The sequence below is a fragment of the Anomaloglossus baeobatrachus genome, chromosome 8, assembly GCF_048569485.1.
Source record: "Anomaloglossus baeobatrachus isolate aAnoBae1 chromosome 8, aAnoBae1.hap1, whole genome shotgun sequence".
Lineage (NCBI taxonomy): Eukaryota > Metazoa > Chordata > Amphibia > Anura > Aromobatidae > Anomaloglossus > Anomaloglossus baeobatrachus.
This window is the reverse complement of record NC_134360.1, coordinates 193,466,961-193,486,710: the sequence shown is the minus strand read 5'-3', so window position 1 is coordinate 193,486,710 and position 19,750 is coordinate 193,466,961. Positions and strand designations below refer to the sequence as shown.

The window sequence follows — 19,750 nt, the reverse complement described above, 5'->3', positions numbered from 1 at the left end:
CGCACGTTCCTGCAGGGAGTTTGTCACATCGTTCCACCTTACAAGCGGCCGTTAGAACCCTGGGATCTAAACAGGGTGCTGATGGTTCTTCAGAAACCACCATTCGAGCCAATGAGAGATATTTCTCTCTCACGCCTTTCGCAGAAAGTGGTTTTTCTAGTAGCAGTCACTTCACTTCGGAGAGTGTCTGAGCTAGCAGCGTTGTCGTGCAAAGCCCCTTTTCTGGTTTTTCACCAGGACAAGGTGGTTCTACGTCCGGTTCCGGAGTTTCTCCCTAAGTTGGTATCCCCCTTTCATCTCAATCAGGATATTTCCTTACCCTCTATTTATCCTCATCCAGTTCACCAATGTGAAAAGGATTTGCACTTGTTAGATCTGGTGAGAGCACTCAGACTCTACATTTCTCGTACGGCGCCCCTGCGCCGCTCGGATGCACTCTTTGTCCTTGTCGCTGGCCAGCGTAAAGGGTCACAGGCTTCCAAATCAACCCTGGCTCGGTGGATCAAGGAGCCAATTATCGAAGCTTACCGTTCGGCTGGGCTTCCGGTTCCCTCAGGGCTGAAGGCCCATTCTACCAGAGCCGTGGGAGCGTCCTGGGCTTTGAGGCACCAGGCTGCGGCTCAACAGGTGTGTCAGGCGGCTACCTGGTCGAGCCTGCACACTTTCACGAAGCACTATCAGGTGCATACCTATGCTGCGGCGGATGCCAGCCTAGGTGGACGAGTCCTTCAGGCGGCGGTTGCCCACCTGTAGGAAAGGGCCGTTTTACGGCTCTCTTACGAGGTATTATTTTACCCACCCAGGGACTGCTTTTGGACGTCCCAATTGTCTGGGTCTCCCAATAGAGCGACAAAGAAGGGAATTTTGTTTACTTACCGTAAATTCCTTTTCTTCTAGCTCTAATTGGGAGACCCAGCACCCGCCCCTGTTTTTTTGTGTACACATGTTGTTCATGTTGAATGGTTTCAGTTCCCCGAGTTTCCTTCGGATTGAAGTTAAACCAGTTTATAATTATTTTTTCCTCCTTCTTGCTTTTGCACCAAAACTGAGCAGCCCGTGGGAGCACGGGGGGTGTATTGGCAGAAGGGGAGGGGCCTAACACTTTTAAGTGTAGTACTTTGTGCGGCCTCCGGAGGCATAGCCTATACACCCAATTGTCTGGGTCTCCCAATTAGAGCTAGAAGAAAAGGAATTTACGGTAAGTAAACAAAATTCCCTTCATTTCTTAGAAATATGGATGAATGTGCCATCTAAACAGTCACCACCTCTAAGTACTACAACATAACCCTTGTGCAGTGATAACTGAAAGCAAAACTGCAAAGTGTAGGAGAGATGAATCATTGTAAAGTGCTATTGTGATTGACTGTAAGAAGAACCGAGATCTTACCTCTGGGGTGGAAAATATTAGTCATAGTGTATAAAGGGAAGAATTTGACAGTAAATATAGTCAAAATGGCAAAAATTTAAAAAGAAGTTCAATAAACTCTTAATTTTCTTATTTTGTAAGGACTTCACTGTCAATAATGGTGTAGCATGGTCCTAATGCAGGGCTCAACCCTGCTCCTATGACACCATTTACGGTCTGTAAAAGAGATTAGAAACCAAGCATCGCCTATTGGAAGTAGCAATCCTAAGTGTGTGAGTGTGTGTGAGTGTGTGTGAGTGTGTGTGAGTGTGTGTGAGTGTGTGTGAGTGTGTGTGAGTGTGTGTGAGTGTGTGTGAGTGTGTGTGAGTGTGTGTGAGTGTGTGTGAGTGTGTGTGAGTGTGTGTGAGTGTGTGTGAGTGTGTGTGAGTGTGTGTGAGTGTGTGTGAGTGTGTGTGAGTGTGTGTGAGTGTGTGTGAGTGTGTGTGAGTGTGTGTGAGTGAGTGTGTGTGAGTGTGTGTGAGTGTGTGTGAGTGTCTATATATATATATATATATATATATGTATGTATGTATGTATGTATGTATGTATGTATGTATGTATGTATGTATGTATGTATGTATGTATGTATGTATGTATGTATGTATGTATGTGTATGTATGTATGTATGTATGTATATGTGTGTAATAAATATGTAATAATATATAATAATATTATATTATATACACATGACCTCGGAGTTCATACCAAACTAGAAACTCCAGTTTCAGATGGGTGTTTGCCCCTCATTAGTGTAAAGCAGGAGGTCTGATTTTTTTGATTTGACATTTTCGGTCTGTGTGTTGTGCTGAAGTGTACTCGATCATTATATCAGCATATATTCAAATAGGGCTTATGAACAAGCACCTGGCTCAAGTGAGCAAAAACATAGCTTTGGAAACCGCAAATGAAGAAGGGGGACGGATTAAGATTTTGCTGGACTAATAACAGCATCTGGGGCTCAGAGGGAGGAGGAGATGAGCAGCAAAGTGATAGAAATACATGGACTGGGGAGATAGGATCTCAGGAGTTAACTCATCAAGTCGGAAAGTAACTATTGCACTCTCTTTGATAGGCCTTGTTGGTCATTCTCCTCGGCAATAGCTGAACACTATAGAGAATGAAAGCAGATTGCAAACTTGCTTTTTTTTTTTCTTCCCATAGTGTCTACCTATAGCAATTTCCTAATGAGAGTACTATTACTATTGGGTTTGTTTAAATATCAGGGTGACAGATTCCTTTTAAACTATTTTAGCTTCTTTTGTTTAATGGAATATACAATGTACTATTCACAAAAAATGTAAATTAATTCTTCTTAAGTTTACAGTGAAACAACCATCCCCCTCCCCCACACCCAGTAGCTTTTTTCTTTTTTTACCTTTCACTATTGTATGCGAGTTGAAAGTTCACATTAAAGGGATGGTTCATTACTCAACATTAGTGGCCACATCAATGTAAAACTCATAGGGAAGGTTCTCTGAACTACCTGGTGTAGTAAATTCTGCCTCTGAGTGGTCCTATTGCGTTCCGCTCATCTCAATCACGTGACCCCCGGCGCTCCATGACCCCTGAGATCCGGTGATGTCACATCAAATTCCAGTTGACCCAACTTCACCGAGACAGGCTCCAGTCTTCCTGAGTGACTGAGGTGTGGGCCGAGTTTCACCGCTCGTCACAGCCCAGCATTGCTCCTGCTTGCAACGTACTACAGTGAAGGAGAAAGCGTGTGGGAGGCTGGATTCTGGGCTGGGATGAGTGATGACTGCCAACAGCCCAGTCACTCAGGAAGACTGGGGGGCCGGCCTCGGTGAAGTTGGGTCAACTGGAAGGTGACGTGACATCGCCGGATCTGAGGTCATGGAGCCCATGGGGGGGGGGGGTCACGTGATGGGGATGAGTGGACCGCAATAGCACCACTCAGAGGCAGAATTTACTACACAAGGTATTTCAGAGAAACCTTCCCTATAAGTTTTACATTGATGTGGCCACTAATGCTGAGTAATGAACCACCCCTTTAAAGCACAACTGGAGAAGGCAGCCACTTGTATATTATTGTACCTGGACTGCTTTTTGTGTTCCCCCTATATATCCAGTAATGTGTGAATTATTCTGATTGACCTGTAAAAGATGCGCATGTAGAAAGTGATGTCCACACTGACATAACGCAATGCTGTCTGACTTGATGTTTGTACTTTTTGCAGAGCAAGGAGGAAGTGATGGCAGTGAGACTCCGAGAAGCAGACAGCATTGCGGCTGTGGCCGAACTCCATCAGCAAATAGCAGAGCTAAGATTTCAGGTAAATGATTGTTTACATTGCTGGTAAAAAGAAATACTAATGAAAATCCCGAAATCCTCATCCAAGGAGGTCCAGCACCTTATTTAGCGGTTGTAAAAGTGATGTGTTGAGGGATTCTTCAAACAAAGTGAGAAAATCAAAACTGGAAAATCTTAGTGTGTCAGCACAATGGCTGTTCAAACCAAGCACAGGCGCTCGGTACACCCTTGGTGTGGCTACAATGCTCTGTGCACCTTCCCACTTTACTTGTTTCCTTGTTTCGCCGGCATCTCTGGCTCTTACAAAGTCAGAGCTGTCGATCAAGGAAGCGCAAGGATGGGTGGAAAACAAGTAGGAGGGAAGGTGCACAGAACTGCTCAGCCACGCTAAGGTGGCACCAAGTGACTGTGTGTTGGTTTGAACAGTTATTTGTGATAGACTCCCATTACGTTTAAGAGATGCTGTATATTTTTTTATAAATGACCGGAAATCTTATACTTTCACACAATTGATGAACATCCACTGAGACACTGTGTAAATGAGCAACCTGACCCACCGGTGTAAATGTGTGGGTTGTGAGATGAAGTCAAGATGAACCATTTCCCATTCGGTAAAATTTAGAGAAGCCTAACACACTTCAGTTACTTATGGAAGAATACAAAGCGGATGGCTGACCTATTTAAAGGGGTTATCCCTCGTATAGGCCGTCAGTTTTCTGTTGGTGTGGGTCTGACTATATCTGCACCTTCTCTGATCCGCTATTAATACACGCACTTGTGACAGCGCTGCAGCCGCCTAAGCTTGCAGACTGGTTCATACTTCCATGCACTCTTACATTTTGTAGCCACTGAGCATGGAATGGCAGCATAGTATTTGGACAATGGGTGAAGCTCATCAAGCAAAAGTGCACCAGATTTGAGGTGCAACTTATGCCAAAAACTGTCTTTTCATGACTTGCACAATATTTATTCTAGAGATGAGCAAATCTATTTGCAGGGTCCTGGTTTAACGGCCTGGTCAATATATTCCATGGTGGCTGGTCAGGAGCTATGCGAACCACCTCCAAAATGACAGCATCTGCTTCTCTTTATTTAGCCGGCCTGGTGGGACATCTTTGTAGTGGCTCAAAAGCGCTCGGTGGTGCCTCAGGCCGGCTAATCAAAATAGGAGCTGCTGATGCTGTAATGTGGGAAGAGGTTCGACTAGTGGCACCAAAATAATGTCCTGCCCTCGCTTTGGAGTCCTGTAAGTTTTTCTCTTCTGTTTTATTTGTTTAAAACACTTTCTGGGCCCTGGCATAAAAAGGAGCAGAACTTATCTGGAATGTGCGCGGCATGTCATAAATGGATGTGGCCCTGCATACAAACGATGCGCCAAAAAATGCATCAGAATTTTCACATTTTATGCACAAAGTAGGACCGCTAAAAAGTGGTGTAAACTTGGACTAGACAGTCTTCGACTACAGTCAGATGTCAACATAGTGAATGATGCTGTGTGTCTTAGGCCTTACACCAGCGGTGGATGCCGTGGTCTGCACACAGTGTTAGATCATCCTTCTGCCAGTGATAATTAAACATGTCTGCACACTGATGAAGGTCATCTGACCAAAACGTTCGGGCCTCTTTAATTTCTGGATATTTAACATAGAACAAAATCACCTTTTGAGTGCCAAGTTATGCTTGATACAACATATGGGTTTGGAACCTACTTGTGCACCACTCAGCCAGAAGTGCCGTGCTATCCCGATCTTCAAAGATTCAAGTCATATTGATAGTGTGTCCTTTCTTCAGATCACATCTGTAAAAATGATATTTAATTTATAGAGAAATTGCAAGGGAAACCATAGCGGCACATTGTGCAACAACTCAAGTATCTGAGGCACAAGAACCATCTTAATCAAATTGTGGGGGGAAGGGATCAGTCGTAGATCAGGGCTTTAGGCTATGTGCGCACTTACCGGATTTTGCCGCGGATTTTCCGCGGATTTGCTGCATGTTTCGCTGCAGAAAATGTTCATAACATCTCTGCAGTGAATCACCAGCAAATCCTATGGAGAAAAAAAATCCTGTGCGCACTGGGCGGAATTTGATAGCTGCATGTTTTGCTGCAGGATTCCCGCAGCAAAAACAAGTGCATGTCAATTCTTTTCCGCACATCGCTGCGGGATTTCACTCCATTGACTCCAATGTTAATCATGAAATCCCACAGGGAATAACGCAGGCAGCAAATTCTGTGCATTTCACTGCGTTTTCCTGCGTTATTCCCTGCGGTATTTCACGGTTTACCTCCGGTAATGTACATCGCCTGTCTGCGGTTTGCAGGGAAGTGATGTCATTACAGGAAGAGGAAGCCATGCAGAGAGTAAACACACACACAGACATCACAGACACAGAACACATAGACACAGACACATAGAACACACATAGAAAGAAAACGGAAATATAGAAAACAAAGAACGTGGGCTCCGCTGTATATTCACCGTCCAGCCGAGGTAAGCACACAGCGGCGGCCCGGTCTTCTCAGGCTGGGGAGGGAGAGGGGCAGGGGTAATGTCCCCCGCCTCACTCCCCCTCCCGCAGCCGAGAATATCAGCCGCAGCTGCCCCGGCACTGTCGCATGCATTATGCGGCAGCACCAGCGTGTCCCCCGGCTCTTCCTGCCGCCGTGTAGCAGTGGCGGTCAGGGTAATACAAGGGGTTAATGATGGTGGGGGACCACCGCCATTAACTCCAGGCTTGATCATGGCAGCGTCTATGTGACAGCTGACATGATCAACCCGTAAGTAAAGTGAATAAAACACAGACACCGAAAAATCCTTTATTTTAAATAAAACAAACAAGCCTCGTTCACCATTTTATTAACCCCTCCCGTACCAAAGCTCCAGCGTAATCCACAGCTCCGGCGTAATCCACAGCTCCGGCGCTACTTACATCCAGCCGCGACTGTCACAGACACAGCGCTGAATGAAAGCAGCAGACAGCAGAGGTAATTACCGGTCATTTCCCACGGCCGGTAATGTGAACTCACTGCCGACCGTGGGAAAAGCAGCGATCTGTCCTCTATCTAGCTATCTAGCTATCTGTCTATCTAGCTATTCCTCTATCTATTCTTCTGTCTATCTATCTACTATCTCAGAATTAAATGACTTTTTTTTTTTCTTTCAATCTGCTTTATTGCATTGAATGCAATAAAGCACATCCCAACCCGCACGCGGCAAAACCGCGGCAATACCGCGAACAATACCGCGGTGAAACCGCGGCAAACCGCATGCGGTTTTCGGGTGCGGTTTGCCGCGGTTTTTTACCGCGGGTGCGGTAATCTTTAAGACCATGCGGAATTTTCTCAAGAAAATTCCATTTCCCAGTGCGCACATAGCCTTAAGGTATACAAGGAAGCATTGAAGTTCCTATACACACATGAAGTATATCTGGTTGAGAGCCAAATACCACACCTGAAGAGTCCCTAAAGGTCCAGTCACACTAAGCAACTTACCAGCGATCCCAACAACGATAGGGATCGCTGGTAAGTTGCTAGGAGGTTGCTGGTGAGATGTCACACTGCGACGCTCCAGCGATCCCACCAGCAACCTGACCTGGCAGGGATCGCTGGAGCGTCGCTACACGAGTTGCTGGTGAGCTCACCAGCAACCAGTGACCAGCCCCCAGCGCCGCGTGGAAGATGCTGCGCTTGGTAACTAAGGTAAATATCGGGTAACCAACCCGATATTTACCTTGGTTACCACCGTACGCAGCTACACGTGCAGAGAGCAGCGCACACTGAGCGCTGGCTCCCTGCTCTCCTAGTTACAGCACACATCGGGTTAATTACCCGATGTGTGCTGCAGCTACATGTGCACAGAGCAGGGAGCAGCGCACACCGCTTAGCGCTGGCTCCTTGCTCTCCTAGTTACAGCACACATCGGGTTAATTACCCGATGTGTGCTGCAGCTAAATGTGCACAGAGCAGGGAGCAGCGCACACTGCTTAGCGCTGGCTCCCTGCTCTCCTAGCTACAGCACACATCTGGTTAATTAACCCGATGTGTGCTGCAGCTACATGTGCACAGAGCAGGAGCCGGCACTGACAGTGAGAGCGGAGGAGGCTGGTAACAAAGGTAAATATCGGGTAACCAAGGACAGGGCTTCTTGGTTACCCGATGTTTACATTGGTTACCAGCCTCCGCAGAAGCCGGCTCCTGCTGCCTGCACATTTAGTTGTTGCTGTCTCGCTGTCGCACACAGCGATCTGTGCTTCACAGCGGAACAGCAACAACTAAAAAATGGCCCAGGACATTCAGCAACAACCAACGACCTCACAGCAGGGGCCAGGTTGTTGCTGGATGTCACAAAAGTTGTTCGTTAGCAGCGATGTTGCTAGCGATGTTGCTTAGTGTGACGGGGCCTTTAATCTAGAGTCTGCTTTTTCCCCCCTCAGTTTAGAAAATAATAGTTTGTTTTCTGTCACTGTGATAAAGTGCTATTTTAACTGATTTTGTTAGTCTTAATCTCTTATTTAAGGAATCTGAAGGGTTCTGTGTATATTGTGCTTTAGTTACCTGCATTTCCTTCAGCAAGGTTCTCTCCAATCTTTGAGATTCTTCACCCCACCAACTTCCTTGATTAGCAGCCTTCTCAAGAAGGCAGTCATCGCATCCCACACAATGCTTGTTAACCGCCAAGAGCTTCTGTAAGGGTACGTGCACACGATCAGTGCTTACTGCGTTTTGAACATTTTGTCATTAATATATTCACATAGGACGAAGCAGGACCTCTTCAAATCCGATCCCAACAAAAATCTTATGGGGGAAAACCACACTCTTTACCGCTATACATAACCCCAATTTTAACTTTTAAAATAGTCCCGTCCCCCCCCCCGCCCCCCAGTAACCTTGCCCTATTGAGTGCTCCTAAAGGGACCAGGGCTGATGTCTACACAATAGATGTTGCAAAAGGACGCAATGTGAGCGGAGAAGCCAGACTCCTTTCAAGCTTCCTGCTGTCTGGAAACTTTCAGAGCCTTGTATGTACTGTAGCTTCCTTCAATACCTAATGATTATCTGTGAACAGTATCAATGCCCTTTAAAAGAGCGGAGGAGAGCAAGAGGGCAAGAAAGGAGGAATAGAAAAGGGGAAAAAAAACAAATGCCATCAAAATATTAAAACCCGTTCGTGATTGATATTCCGAAGTTGTTACCAAGCGATCATCCTCAGCACAGTGTGCCACTCAGCCTTTGCTCTCAGGTTCCTTTCATTTTGGTTTAACCTGGAAAAAAAGCATCTTTTGGAGAATTAAAGAAGAACGTTGTGTTCATAGTGCAGGATTGTCTCTGGAGTGTCTCAGGATGGTGTCATGATGCCTGTAATGGTGTATCGTGGCCAACACTGTCCAGGAAGGACTTCCAGGAGGTAGGGACCTTGTCAGTATTCAGTGTGCTTTCACTGTCTGAGGAGGTAGGGACCTTAATGGTATCCGGTGTGCTCTTTCACTGTCCGAGGAGGTAGGGGCCTTAATGTATCCGGTGTGCTCTTTCACTGTCCGAGGAGGACTTCCAGAAGATAAAGGCCTTGTCGGTATCCGGTGTGCTCTTTTTACTGTGAAGGGTGGACTTAGGGTGTCTTTTCCCAAACACATTTAATAACCAGGATTCAAACAACTCTGTGGCCTTTGCCCCTTCAGAAATGTGGGGGTCCCTGAAAAAAACTGAAGTTGTTCCTGTAGAGTCTTTTCTCCTTATCTTGCTTAAGGTGTAATGGTCCAGTAGTTTGATGTTGCTGCACATCTCTCCTGATTGGGATTAGCACTTCCTCCCTTTTCTTCTAGAGCTGTGGTTCTTTGAGGTATTGCAAAGATCTGGTCTAACTCCCGATATTTCCTCCTTTAATACCTCCCACCCACGTCATTGTCATCAGGGAGCTACATCACCCCCTAATAGCATGTATAATGTCCTTAAGGGTGGGTTCTGCAGTAGTGTGTGCATACGTGCCTGAATCGTTGGAGATTATCAGCATTCCCCCCCATTCCCCATCCTCCAGCCCTATCTCTGGCTCATTTATACGAAGTAAAGGGAAAAAAATGGGTGCCGATCCTCATGCTTCTTTGTCCCTTCTCTCTGCTCTGGTAAACCTTTCCATCTTAGTTGTGTCCTCTCTGGTGCGGTCTTCTCAATGCCGACTCTTCTTCATCTTCCCCCTCATCATGACTGGCATCTCTCCTCCCAAGAAGATGACAGGAACGTCCCGAAATGCCAGGGCACACTTTCCGGTACCCTGAACTGTCCAGCGGGTAACAAACCAAACAGATTGCGTATAAAAGAAGGGTCTCTGCATGGAGCTCCCCAGGCGCACATCTGCCCGTTGCTCTCCGGCCAGGCCCTCCACAAAGTTATTTTTATTGACCGTAACTTATTTTCTCAGATATTTTGGTTCTTGAGCTTAACCACATGATATTTTCTATGTCTCAGAAATAACTGTGATTAGTGCTTGATATTTAAAAATATGGTTTTAGAACTTGCCTCTGTGGTTTCTCCTACGTAGTGCACCGTAGTGCGACTAAACCAGAATGATTGATTCCGTTTCAAGCAGCTTGTTGAGAGAATTTGTTGCATGTATGATCTCTCAATCAATTTTCAATTTCCCACAGTTTCTACTAATGTCAGCAGCACATTCTTACATTTTTTTTTTTTTTTTCTTTTTACACAAGATGTGCTGCTGACAATGGCAACTTTTATGCAGACAATAATTAACGACCAACGGGATTTTTTTTTTTCCCCTCAATTATTGGACATGTTTCTATAGAGCAGTGATCTGTAGCAAAAGATTGTAGGGAACACGACTACACATAGAAAGCTGTGCCTTGTCATAAGACAGCAGTGGTTTTTATGTGCAGACATGTTCCCTAAAAGCTTGGTTCTTTCTCTGGGGTGTAGATAAAGCCCTGTGTATTTCCTAAGTGTTTCGAAAGCTGCCCTTAATGTGAATAGAGAGAAAAGACACAACTTAAAATAGGGGCAAAGTATTTTGCAGTCGCATAACACAAAGTAGATTTAAAGAGTAAGATTTTTCGACTTTTTTTTTTTTTCTAAAAAAAAAAAAATCTTAAGCCCTTTAATCACCTGCAGATTGGTGGGGGTCTGAGACTCGAGAACACGACTGATGAGATCTCACGAGTCGGGCTTTCAGGACTTGGACCACGACAAATCTGCAGGTGACTAAAGGGCTTAAGATTAATTTTTTTTTTAGAAAAAAAATGAAAGTTTACTTTTTAAATCTTAGCGGTCTGTGTGTAAAATATGGATATAGAAAGAGACAAATCTCTATCGATCTATCGATCTCTCTCTCCATATATATATATATATATATATATATATATATATATATATATATATATATATATATATATATATATATATATATATATATATATATATATATATATATGTATGATAATCTCACAAACTTTTATTTTTTTATGAGCCACTTAAAGGTGTTGTCCATTCTAAAACTATACGCTTGCAGTCATTCTGTGACTGCCGACTTGTGAATGCTCAGATCTCGCTCACTGAGAGGATCCTCCAGTGCATACTTGCGGTCACATGCTCATTTTAAATGAGCGCAGACTTTGTATTGAGCGAGGCTGGGTACAGTCTAGTCAGAATGTGGTATACTTCAGGGCACATGACCGCCCGCTCCCAGTTCTCAAGAATCCTCAGTGCGCAGTACACACACTGTGAGAACTCACAAGTCTGCAGTCACAGTGACTGCAGACTTGTATATAAAAGCTGGATAATCCATTTAAAGAGTAACTACACTTTTTTTTAACTTTTTTTTTTAACTTTTTTTTTTTTATTTTTAAAGACCTTTTAACTGCCTGCAGATTGCTAGGGTTCTGGGACCTGAGACCCTGACAGATTGTGAAAAAGGCTTCTGAGAAGTGCGCAGCTCGGGAGGCAGGAGTAAACAGGGTGGATTCAATAGAAAGTTATGAGCATTCTATTATATCTGCAGCTGTGTAGGTAGAATGGTGTGCAGATTTTGTGGAAAGCCTATAACTTTCTATTGAATCCACCCTGTGTGCTCCTGCCGCCCGCTTTGGGTTTTTCTTCCAGGTAGAGTGTCACACTGCGGTTATTAGGATAAATAACTCTCCCTGTAATAAAAGTAGACTGTAAAATAGACACTTGTCCTGGCAGACTCCGATCTTTATCATAAGGGATCGTCCCGAACGTATGACCTGTATATCACGTGTCCAAAATCTTCATGAGAAAACCCCTTTTAAGCTTTGCCATCTCAGTAGGAAAAATGTACATGGTTGTGAAAGATCTCTGATGCTGCTTAATGGGAAATCGTCAGCAAGACCATGCTGTACAAACTATAAGCCACATGTTATAGAGCAGGAGAAGCTGAGGATATGGATATACAGTCATATGAAAAAGTTTGGGCACCCCTATTAATGTTAACCTTTTTTCTTTATAACAATTTGGGTTTTTGCAACAGCTATTTCAGTTTCATATATCTAATAACTGATGGACTGAGCAATATTTCTGGATTGAAATGAGGTTTTTTGTACTAACAGAAAATGTGCAATGTACATTTAAACTAAGTTTGACAGGTGCAAAAGTATGGGCACCCTTATCAATTTTTTTTATTTGAACACTCCTAACTACTTTTTACTGACTTACTGAAGCACTAAATTGGTTTTGTAACCTCATTGAGCTTTGAACTTCATAGGCAGGTGTATCCGATCATGAGAAAAGGTATTTAAGATGGCCACTTGCAAGTTGTTCTCCTATTTGAATCTCCTATGAAGAGTGGCATCATGGGCTCCTCAAAACAACTCTCAAATGATCTGAAAACAAAGATTATTCTACATAGTTGTTCAGGGGAAGGATACAAAAAGTTGTCTCAGAGATTTAAACTGTCAGTTTCCACTGTGAGGAACATAGTAAGGAAATGGAAGAACACAGGTACAGTTCTTGTTAAGCCCAGAAGTGGCAGGCCAAGAAAATATCAGAAAGGCAGAGAAGAATGGTGAGAACAGTCAAGGACAATCCACAGACCACCTCCAAAGACCTGCAGCATCATCTTGCTGCAGATGGTGTCCATGTGCATCGGTCAACAATACAGCGCACGTTGCACAAGGAGAAGCTGTATGGGAGAGTGATGCGAAAGAAGCAGTTTCTGCAAGCACGCCACAAACAGAGTCGCCTGAGGTATGCAAAAGCACAGTTGGACAAGCCAGTTGCATTTTAGAAGAAGGTCCTGTGGACTGATAAAACAAAGATTGAGTTGTTTGGTCACACATAAAGGCGTTATGCATGGAGGCAAAAAAACACGGCATTCCAAGAAAAGCACTTGCTACCCACAGTAAAATTTGGTGGAGGTTCCATCATGCTTTGGGGCTGTGTGGCCAATGGCGGCACCGGGAATCTTGTTAAAGTTGAGGGTCGCATGGATTCAACTCAGTATCAGCAGATTCTTGACAATAATGTGCAAGAATCAATGAAGAAGTTGAAGTTACGCAGGGGATGGATATTTCGGCAAGATAATCATCCAAAACACCCCTCCAAATCTACTCAGGAATTCATGCAGAGGAACAATTACAATGTTCTGGAATGGCCATCCCAGTCCCCAGACCTGAATATCATTGAACATCTGTGGGATGATGTGAAGCGTGCGGTCCATGCTCGGCGACCATCAAACTTAACTGAACTGGAATTGTTTTGTAAACAGGAATGGCCAAATATACCTTTATCCAGGATCCAGGAACTCATTAAAAGCTACAGGAAGCGACTAGAGGCTGTTATTTTTGCAAAAGGAGGATCTACAAAATATTAATGACACTTTTATGTTGAGGTGCCCATACTTAGGCACCTGTCAAATTTTGTTTAAATACGGATTGCACATTTTCTGTTAGTACAATAAACCTCATTTCAATCCAGAAATATTACTGAGTCCATCAGTTATTAGATATATGAAACTGAAATAGCTGTTGCAAAAATCCTAATTGTTATAAAGAAAAAAGGTTAACATTAATAGGGGTGCCCAAACTTTTTCATATGACTGTATAGGATTATAGGAAAATATTATGCACTGAAATCGCCTCTCGCTCTGTTCTGAGCAGTCAAGTGGGCGGTTCTCTGAGCGGAGTAGTCAAGTGGGCGGTCCTAACCAGTGGTTTGACATCGATCTCTAGCATATTTTGTACAGAGGTGGTCAGTCACCTTAAGACGACAACCTATTGTCTGCCAAGCCTATAAATAGCAGGGATTTCAATACCTAAAAATACAATTTATACATAATATTGTCCTGCAAACTTGGATATATCTGTTCATCTCCTCCTGCTCTATAACTCGCCATCCATAGACGACAAGCTCAAAAATGCACCGTAATCTACTTTTAAATTCTGGGGGCAAAAAAAATCCAAACTCTTGCCCCCCATCACCACCACCTTTTTAAGTAAGAATAGTTTTACGTTACATCATGTATTTTTACTTTTTGTATCAATTAAATGTTAAGTATATGGAGGAGAGATCATTTTAGATATTTTATTTTTTTTTTGTACCTATCGAGAAATTTAACAATTTCCTGTGGGCAGCTGTATTGAAGGCACTTGAATCCTTCCTGTCGGAGGGTGTAATGTGTGCTCTATGGCAGCTTTTAGTGAATCGGATAGTAGGTGGTGAAATGTTACACGAAAGCTCCAAATGTTGTGAGGTTAACCAGTTTACGTTCATTGACACTATAAATTGAAGTTTTCCAATCCCCCTGATTTCAGTGTATGTAACCAAGTATTGTAGACGGGGGTGTTGCACTGCAACCACCTCCAGCATGCCTGACTGCTCTGCTCTCCCATTCTCTTCTCTCGGTGTTAGACCTCATTCAGACCTCCTGCATGCTTGACTGCTCTGCTCTCCCATTCTCTTCTCTCGGTGTTAGACCTCATTCAGACATCAGTGCTGCACATACGTGTTGTATCCATTTTTTCAGATATAGCAAGTATCCATTATAATATATGGTGATCTTCACATGTCTGTTTTTTTTTTTTTTTTACAGACTGTGTTTGTGCAAACAGACATGTCAGATTTTTTTTTTTTTTTTTTCCCTGGCAGCACGGATGAAAAAGCGAATACAAAATAAGCCTATATGGGTAGGTGATAAAAAGAAATGGCATCCATACACCATCAGTGTGCTTTACGTATTTAACATTCAGGAGAAAATTTATTTAACCATCCATGGAAAAACACTGATACAAAACACAGTACTATATTTTTCACATTTGTGTTTGAACGTGGACATGTTAATGAGGCTTTAAAGATGGCAGAAGGGTGAGGGCTTTACATAGATCTGCACAGTGTGGGCAAGAAAGAAAGCATGTAAGGTCTCAGGGAGGGCAGCAAATACAGGCTACAGATAAGCAGGAAACTCAATGTACAGGTAGAAAGTGCAGGATATTAAGATAATAAAGATAGCAACAGACTGGATATACAGACATACATCCAGATTTTTGTCGCACAAGCTGTATACAGGGAATGGGTGGAAAATGTCCAGTAGCCACAATTAAAAACTGTTCAAGATTCTGGGATGGGTTTTCAATAAGTATGTGAAAAATGAGTTTGTTTGTTTGTTTTTTTTTTTTTTTAAATTATGCACTTATGGTGGTCACAGACATAACTAGTGGTCACAGACTGCTCCATGACGGTGATTCTGCGACCTTCGCTGTTGTGATATCAGCAGGGCAGCTGCTTCTCTTCTACCCTGTCACGGTGTTGATGACAATATAATGCTGATTGACAGCCAGCTCCCCGCTTTCTAATGGCCGGAGCTGGCTTTCAATGCACATGTCAGCCATCGCACCCCATCAAAAGAGCAGCACGAAAGAAGAAAAGCTGCTCTGTGGACGTGAAGCAGCAGAAACGCCGACCGGAGCGGTCCATGACCATTCTAATTGGCAGTGGGCTGAACCAGTTAGCAACTACCTGCCTGTCAGTTCTTAGGCCCATTGTAAAGCAATAAAATAGTCCTGGATAACCCCTTTCTAAGAAATATACGGTGTGTATATAGACATAGAGGGAGAGAGCGATTCATAAAGATCGATACTTCTTTTCTTTATGCTTCATGATTGAGATTATGGCTGGTGAACGTTTTTGAATTTGTATACTCCTTTGGGAATTAAACTGCAATAATCTGATCACTTGAAGTAATATACAGTATTGCAGTATATACAGAGAATCAGACTCCTGTGACGCTAAGCCACATTCTGGAATTCACAGGACCACAGTCATGGCAGGCATGGGAGCCTTCAACAACAGTCACGGGTTGTGAGACATGTGCGGCTGGAGCTGAGACTGTCAGTCATTACATGTCACACTGGTCACTTCCCCTTTCATTGATAATAGTCTCTGGAGGCTGATTCTGGGATCTGTGTCTGGCCCATAGATCTTAATAGCTCATTTACATATTAAGAAAATGTGGATTTCTCTGGAATAAGACATCGGATCACCGATATCAAGGTATCTTCTTATTCTGCTTTCTTTGATTTACATGCCCATATAGATGCTTAGGAAGGTAATCCTACTGATAGATTGCCTTTTTAAAGAGGTCTTGTGCTGACTACATTGACATAATTCCTGAGCCAAGTGATTGTCTGCAGCGGTCACAAATGTTCACAGGTTGCAGCAATGACATCATGACCACAGCAAAGACTGGGAACAGTGGCAGAGATATATCACAGGAGCAGTGGAGAAGGAGTATTGCTGATTTTAATATTACCTAAATTGATCCGATAGGGTTTTAGAAGATATTCATGTACAATGCATGTACAAAGAAATTAAGAGACTGGAGGCTAAATGACTTGCAGGTTACACACACACACACACACACACACACACACACACACACACACACACACACACACACACACACACACACACACACACACACACACATATTTTATATATATTTTATATATATTATACACATTATATATATATATATATATATATATATATATATATTGTACACGCGCACACACACACGCTGATTGTGTGGTGCCTCTTATTATCCTGCACATCTGTATTTAGTTTGACAAATTAATTCAAACTATAGATATTTATCCTATTTGCTATATAAAGCCACACATCTATTCTATAAAATTCATTGCTAACCCTCCCTTCCCTTTATTAAACCCATATTCACAGTTCTGTAGAAGTCTGTGATTACACCAGAGGTTTGATACCTTGAATGTTCTTCCTGTGTACTGAATCACTGGACCTGATCATGTCTGACACCCCTAAATGGAAGTGCAACCACCCAAACAGCTGGCCCCTACATGGTGGTCCCGTATTTTACGTATTTCACTGTCCAGTGGGCGTACTTGGCACTCTTTGGATCACCTATACAAGCGAGGGGAGATGGCCATGCACATCAGTCTTGCCATTGAGAATATCCAGCAGTGCCCCAGTCTTGATATAGATGTACAATGTGCACCTATCCCAACAGATGGCCCCTACGTGGTGGTACCGTATGTTACATATTTCGCCGTCCAGTGGCTGCACTTGGCACACTTTTTTTGGTTCGCCCATACAAATGAGCAGAGATAGCCATGCACATCAGTTTTGCCTTGGAGAATACCCAGCTCTGCCCTAATGTTGACAAAAACGCTGAATTTCAGGAAAGCAAAGTTTGATCAACTTAGAGAAGACCTTCGCCAAATTGATTGGGACAATGTCCTCAAAAATGGGAGCACAGAAAATAAGTGGGAAATTTTTAAATCAGTATTAAACACCCACTGCGAGCTAGCCATACCATACAGAAATAAAAGGGCTAGGAACAGGAGAAAACCAATGTGGCTTAATAAGGATGTAAAAGGGGCAATGAATAATAAGAAAAAGGCATTTAAAAAGCTAAAACAAGAAGGCAGCGAGGAAGCATTAAAAATATATAGAGAAAAAAATAAAATGTGTAAAAAACAAATATATTTAGCAAAAGTAGAAACTGAGAGACTCATTGCTAAGGAAAGCAAAACAAATCCCAAACTATTCTTTAATTATATAAACAGAAAAAAGATTAAAATTGATGGTGTTGGCCCTTTAAAGAATAATGAGGGTAAAATCATAGAAAGCGATGTGGGAAAAGCAAATGTTTTAAATACTTTTTTCTCAACTGTGTTCACACAGGAAAAGCATATGCCAGGGGAAATGCAGAGTGATCATGTAAATGCCCCATTAAGTATGACCTGCCTAACCCAGGAAGAAGTGCAGAACCGACTTAGTAACATTAAAATTGACAAATCACCAGGCCCTGATGGCATTCACCCTCGGGTATTAAGGGAGTTAAGTAATGTGATAGACAGGCCTCTATTCCTTTTATTTAAAGACTCTATAGAAACTGGGTCTGTTCCACTGGATTGGCGGCTAGCAAATGTGGTACCAATATTCAAAAAAGGGTGCAAAAGGGAACCTGGAAACTATAGGCCGGTAAGCTTAACATCTGTTGTGGGTAAAATGTTTGAAGGGTTTTTAAGGGATACTATTATGGAATGTCTCAATGTTAATAACTGTTTAACTCCATATCAACATGGATTTATGAAGGATCGCTCCTGTCAAACTAACCTGATCAGCTTCTATGAGGATGTAAGCTCTCACATGGACCGAGGAGAATCATTGGATGTCATTTATCTCGACTTCGGTAAAGCATTTGACACTGTCCCACATAAAAGACTGCTAAGTAAAATGAGAAAGCTTGGGCTCGGGGAAAATGTGTGTAGATGGGTAGGTAGCTGGCTTAGTGGTAGAAAACAAAGAGTGGTTATTAATGGTGCATACTCAGATTGGGCCAGGGTTACTAGTGGGGTGCCACAGGGGTCTGTATTGGGCCCCCTACTATTTAATATAATTATTAATGATCTGGTGGATGGTTTACAGAGTAAAATATCAGTATTTGCAGATGATACAAAACTATGTAAGGTAGTTAACACAAAGGAGGACAGTTTGCAATTACAGATGGACTTGAGTAAATTGGAGAATTGGGCTGAAAAATGGCAAATGAGGTTTAACACAGATAAGTGTAAGGTTATGCACATGGGAAGGAGAAACAGATGCTACGATTACTTACTAAATGGGAAACTGCTGGGGAAATCAGACATGGAAAAAGACTTAGGCATCTTAGTGAATAAGAATCTAAATTGGAGTGCCCAGTGTCAGGCAGCAGCCACTAAAGCAAATAGGGTGATGGGATGCATTAGAAGAGGTCTGGGGGCACGAGATGAAAACATCATTCTCCCTCTGTACAAATCACTAGTCAGACCACACTTGGAGTATTGTGTGCAATTTTGGGCGCCGGTGCTGAAGAAAGACATTACTGAACTTGAAAGGGTTCAGAGGCGGGCTACTAAAATAATAAATGGAATGGGTGCATTACAATACACGGAAAGGTTATCAAAATTAGGTCTATTTACTCTAGAAAAGAGAAGACTTAGGGGAGACCTAATAAATATGTACAAATATATCAGAGGGCCATATAGAGATCTCTCCCATGATCTGTTTGTACCAAGGACTATGACAAGAACAAGGGGGCATTCTTTTCGATTGGAGGAAAGAAAATTCCTACATCAGCATAGAAGAGGGTTCTTCACGGTAAGAGCAGTGAGGCTCTGGAACTCTCTTCCTGAGGAAGTGGTGATGGCCAACTCACTGAATGAATTTAAGAGAGGAATGGATGCATTTCTTGTTAGCAAAAGTATAGAAGGTTATAAATAGCATAATCTTACAGGTAGATAGAGCGACCAAGATTATTAGAGGAATGGGTGGGCTGCAATACCAAGACAGGTTATTAAACTTGGGGTTAGTTAGTTAGGAAAAACAAAGGCTTAGGGGGATCTAATCACAATGTATAAATATATGAGGGGACAGTACAGAGACCTTTCCAAAGATCTCTTTACACCTAGGCCTGCGACTGGAACACGGGGGCATCCGCTACGTCTTGAGGAAAGAATGTTTAATCATAATCACAGATGAGGACTCTTTACTGTACGAGCAGTGAGACTATGGAGCTCTCTGCCGTATGATGTTGTATTGA

The 19,750-nt window shown here is 42.9% G+C and overlaps 1 protein-coding gene across 8 annotated transcripts in view; it reads left to right on the top strand.

Moving 5' to 3' along the window:
* EVI5 (ecotropic viral integration site 5) overlaps window positions 1-19,750 on the top strand; it is a 277,847-nt gene that overhangs the window by 211,847 nt on the left and 46,250 nt on the right. For all 8 annotated transcript variants that reach the window (XM_075322331.1, XM_075322329.1, XM_075322333.1 and 5 more), the window contains one exon: window positions 3,604-3,699. In XM_075322331.1, the coding sequence (XP_075178446.1) occupies window positions 3,604-3,699 (96 nt within the window). The remainder of the gene's footprint in view (window positions 1-3,603; window positions 3,700-19,750) is intronic.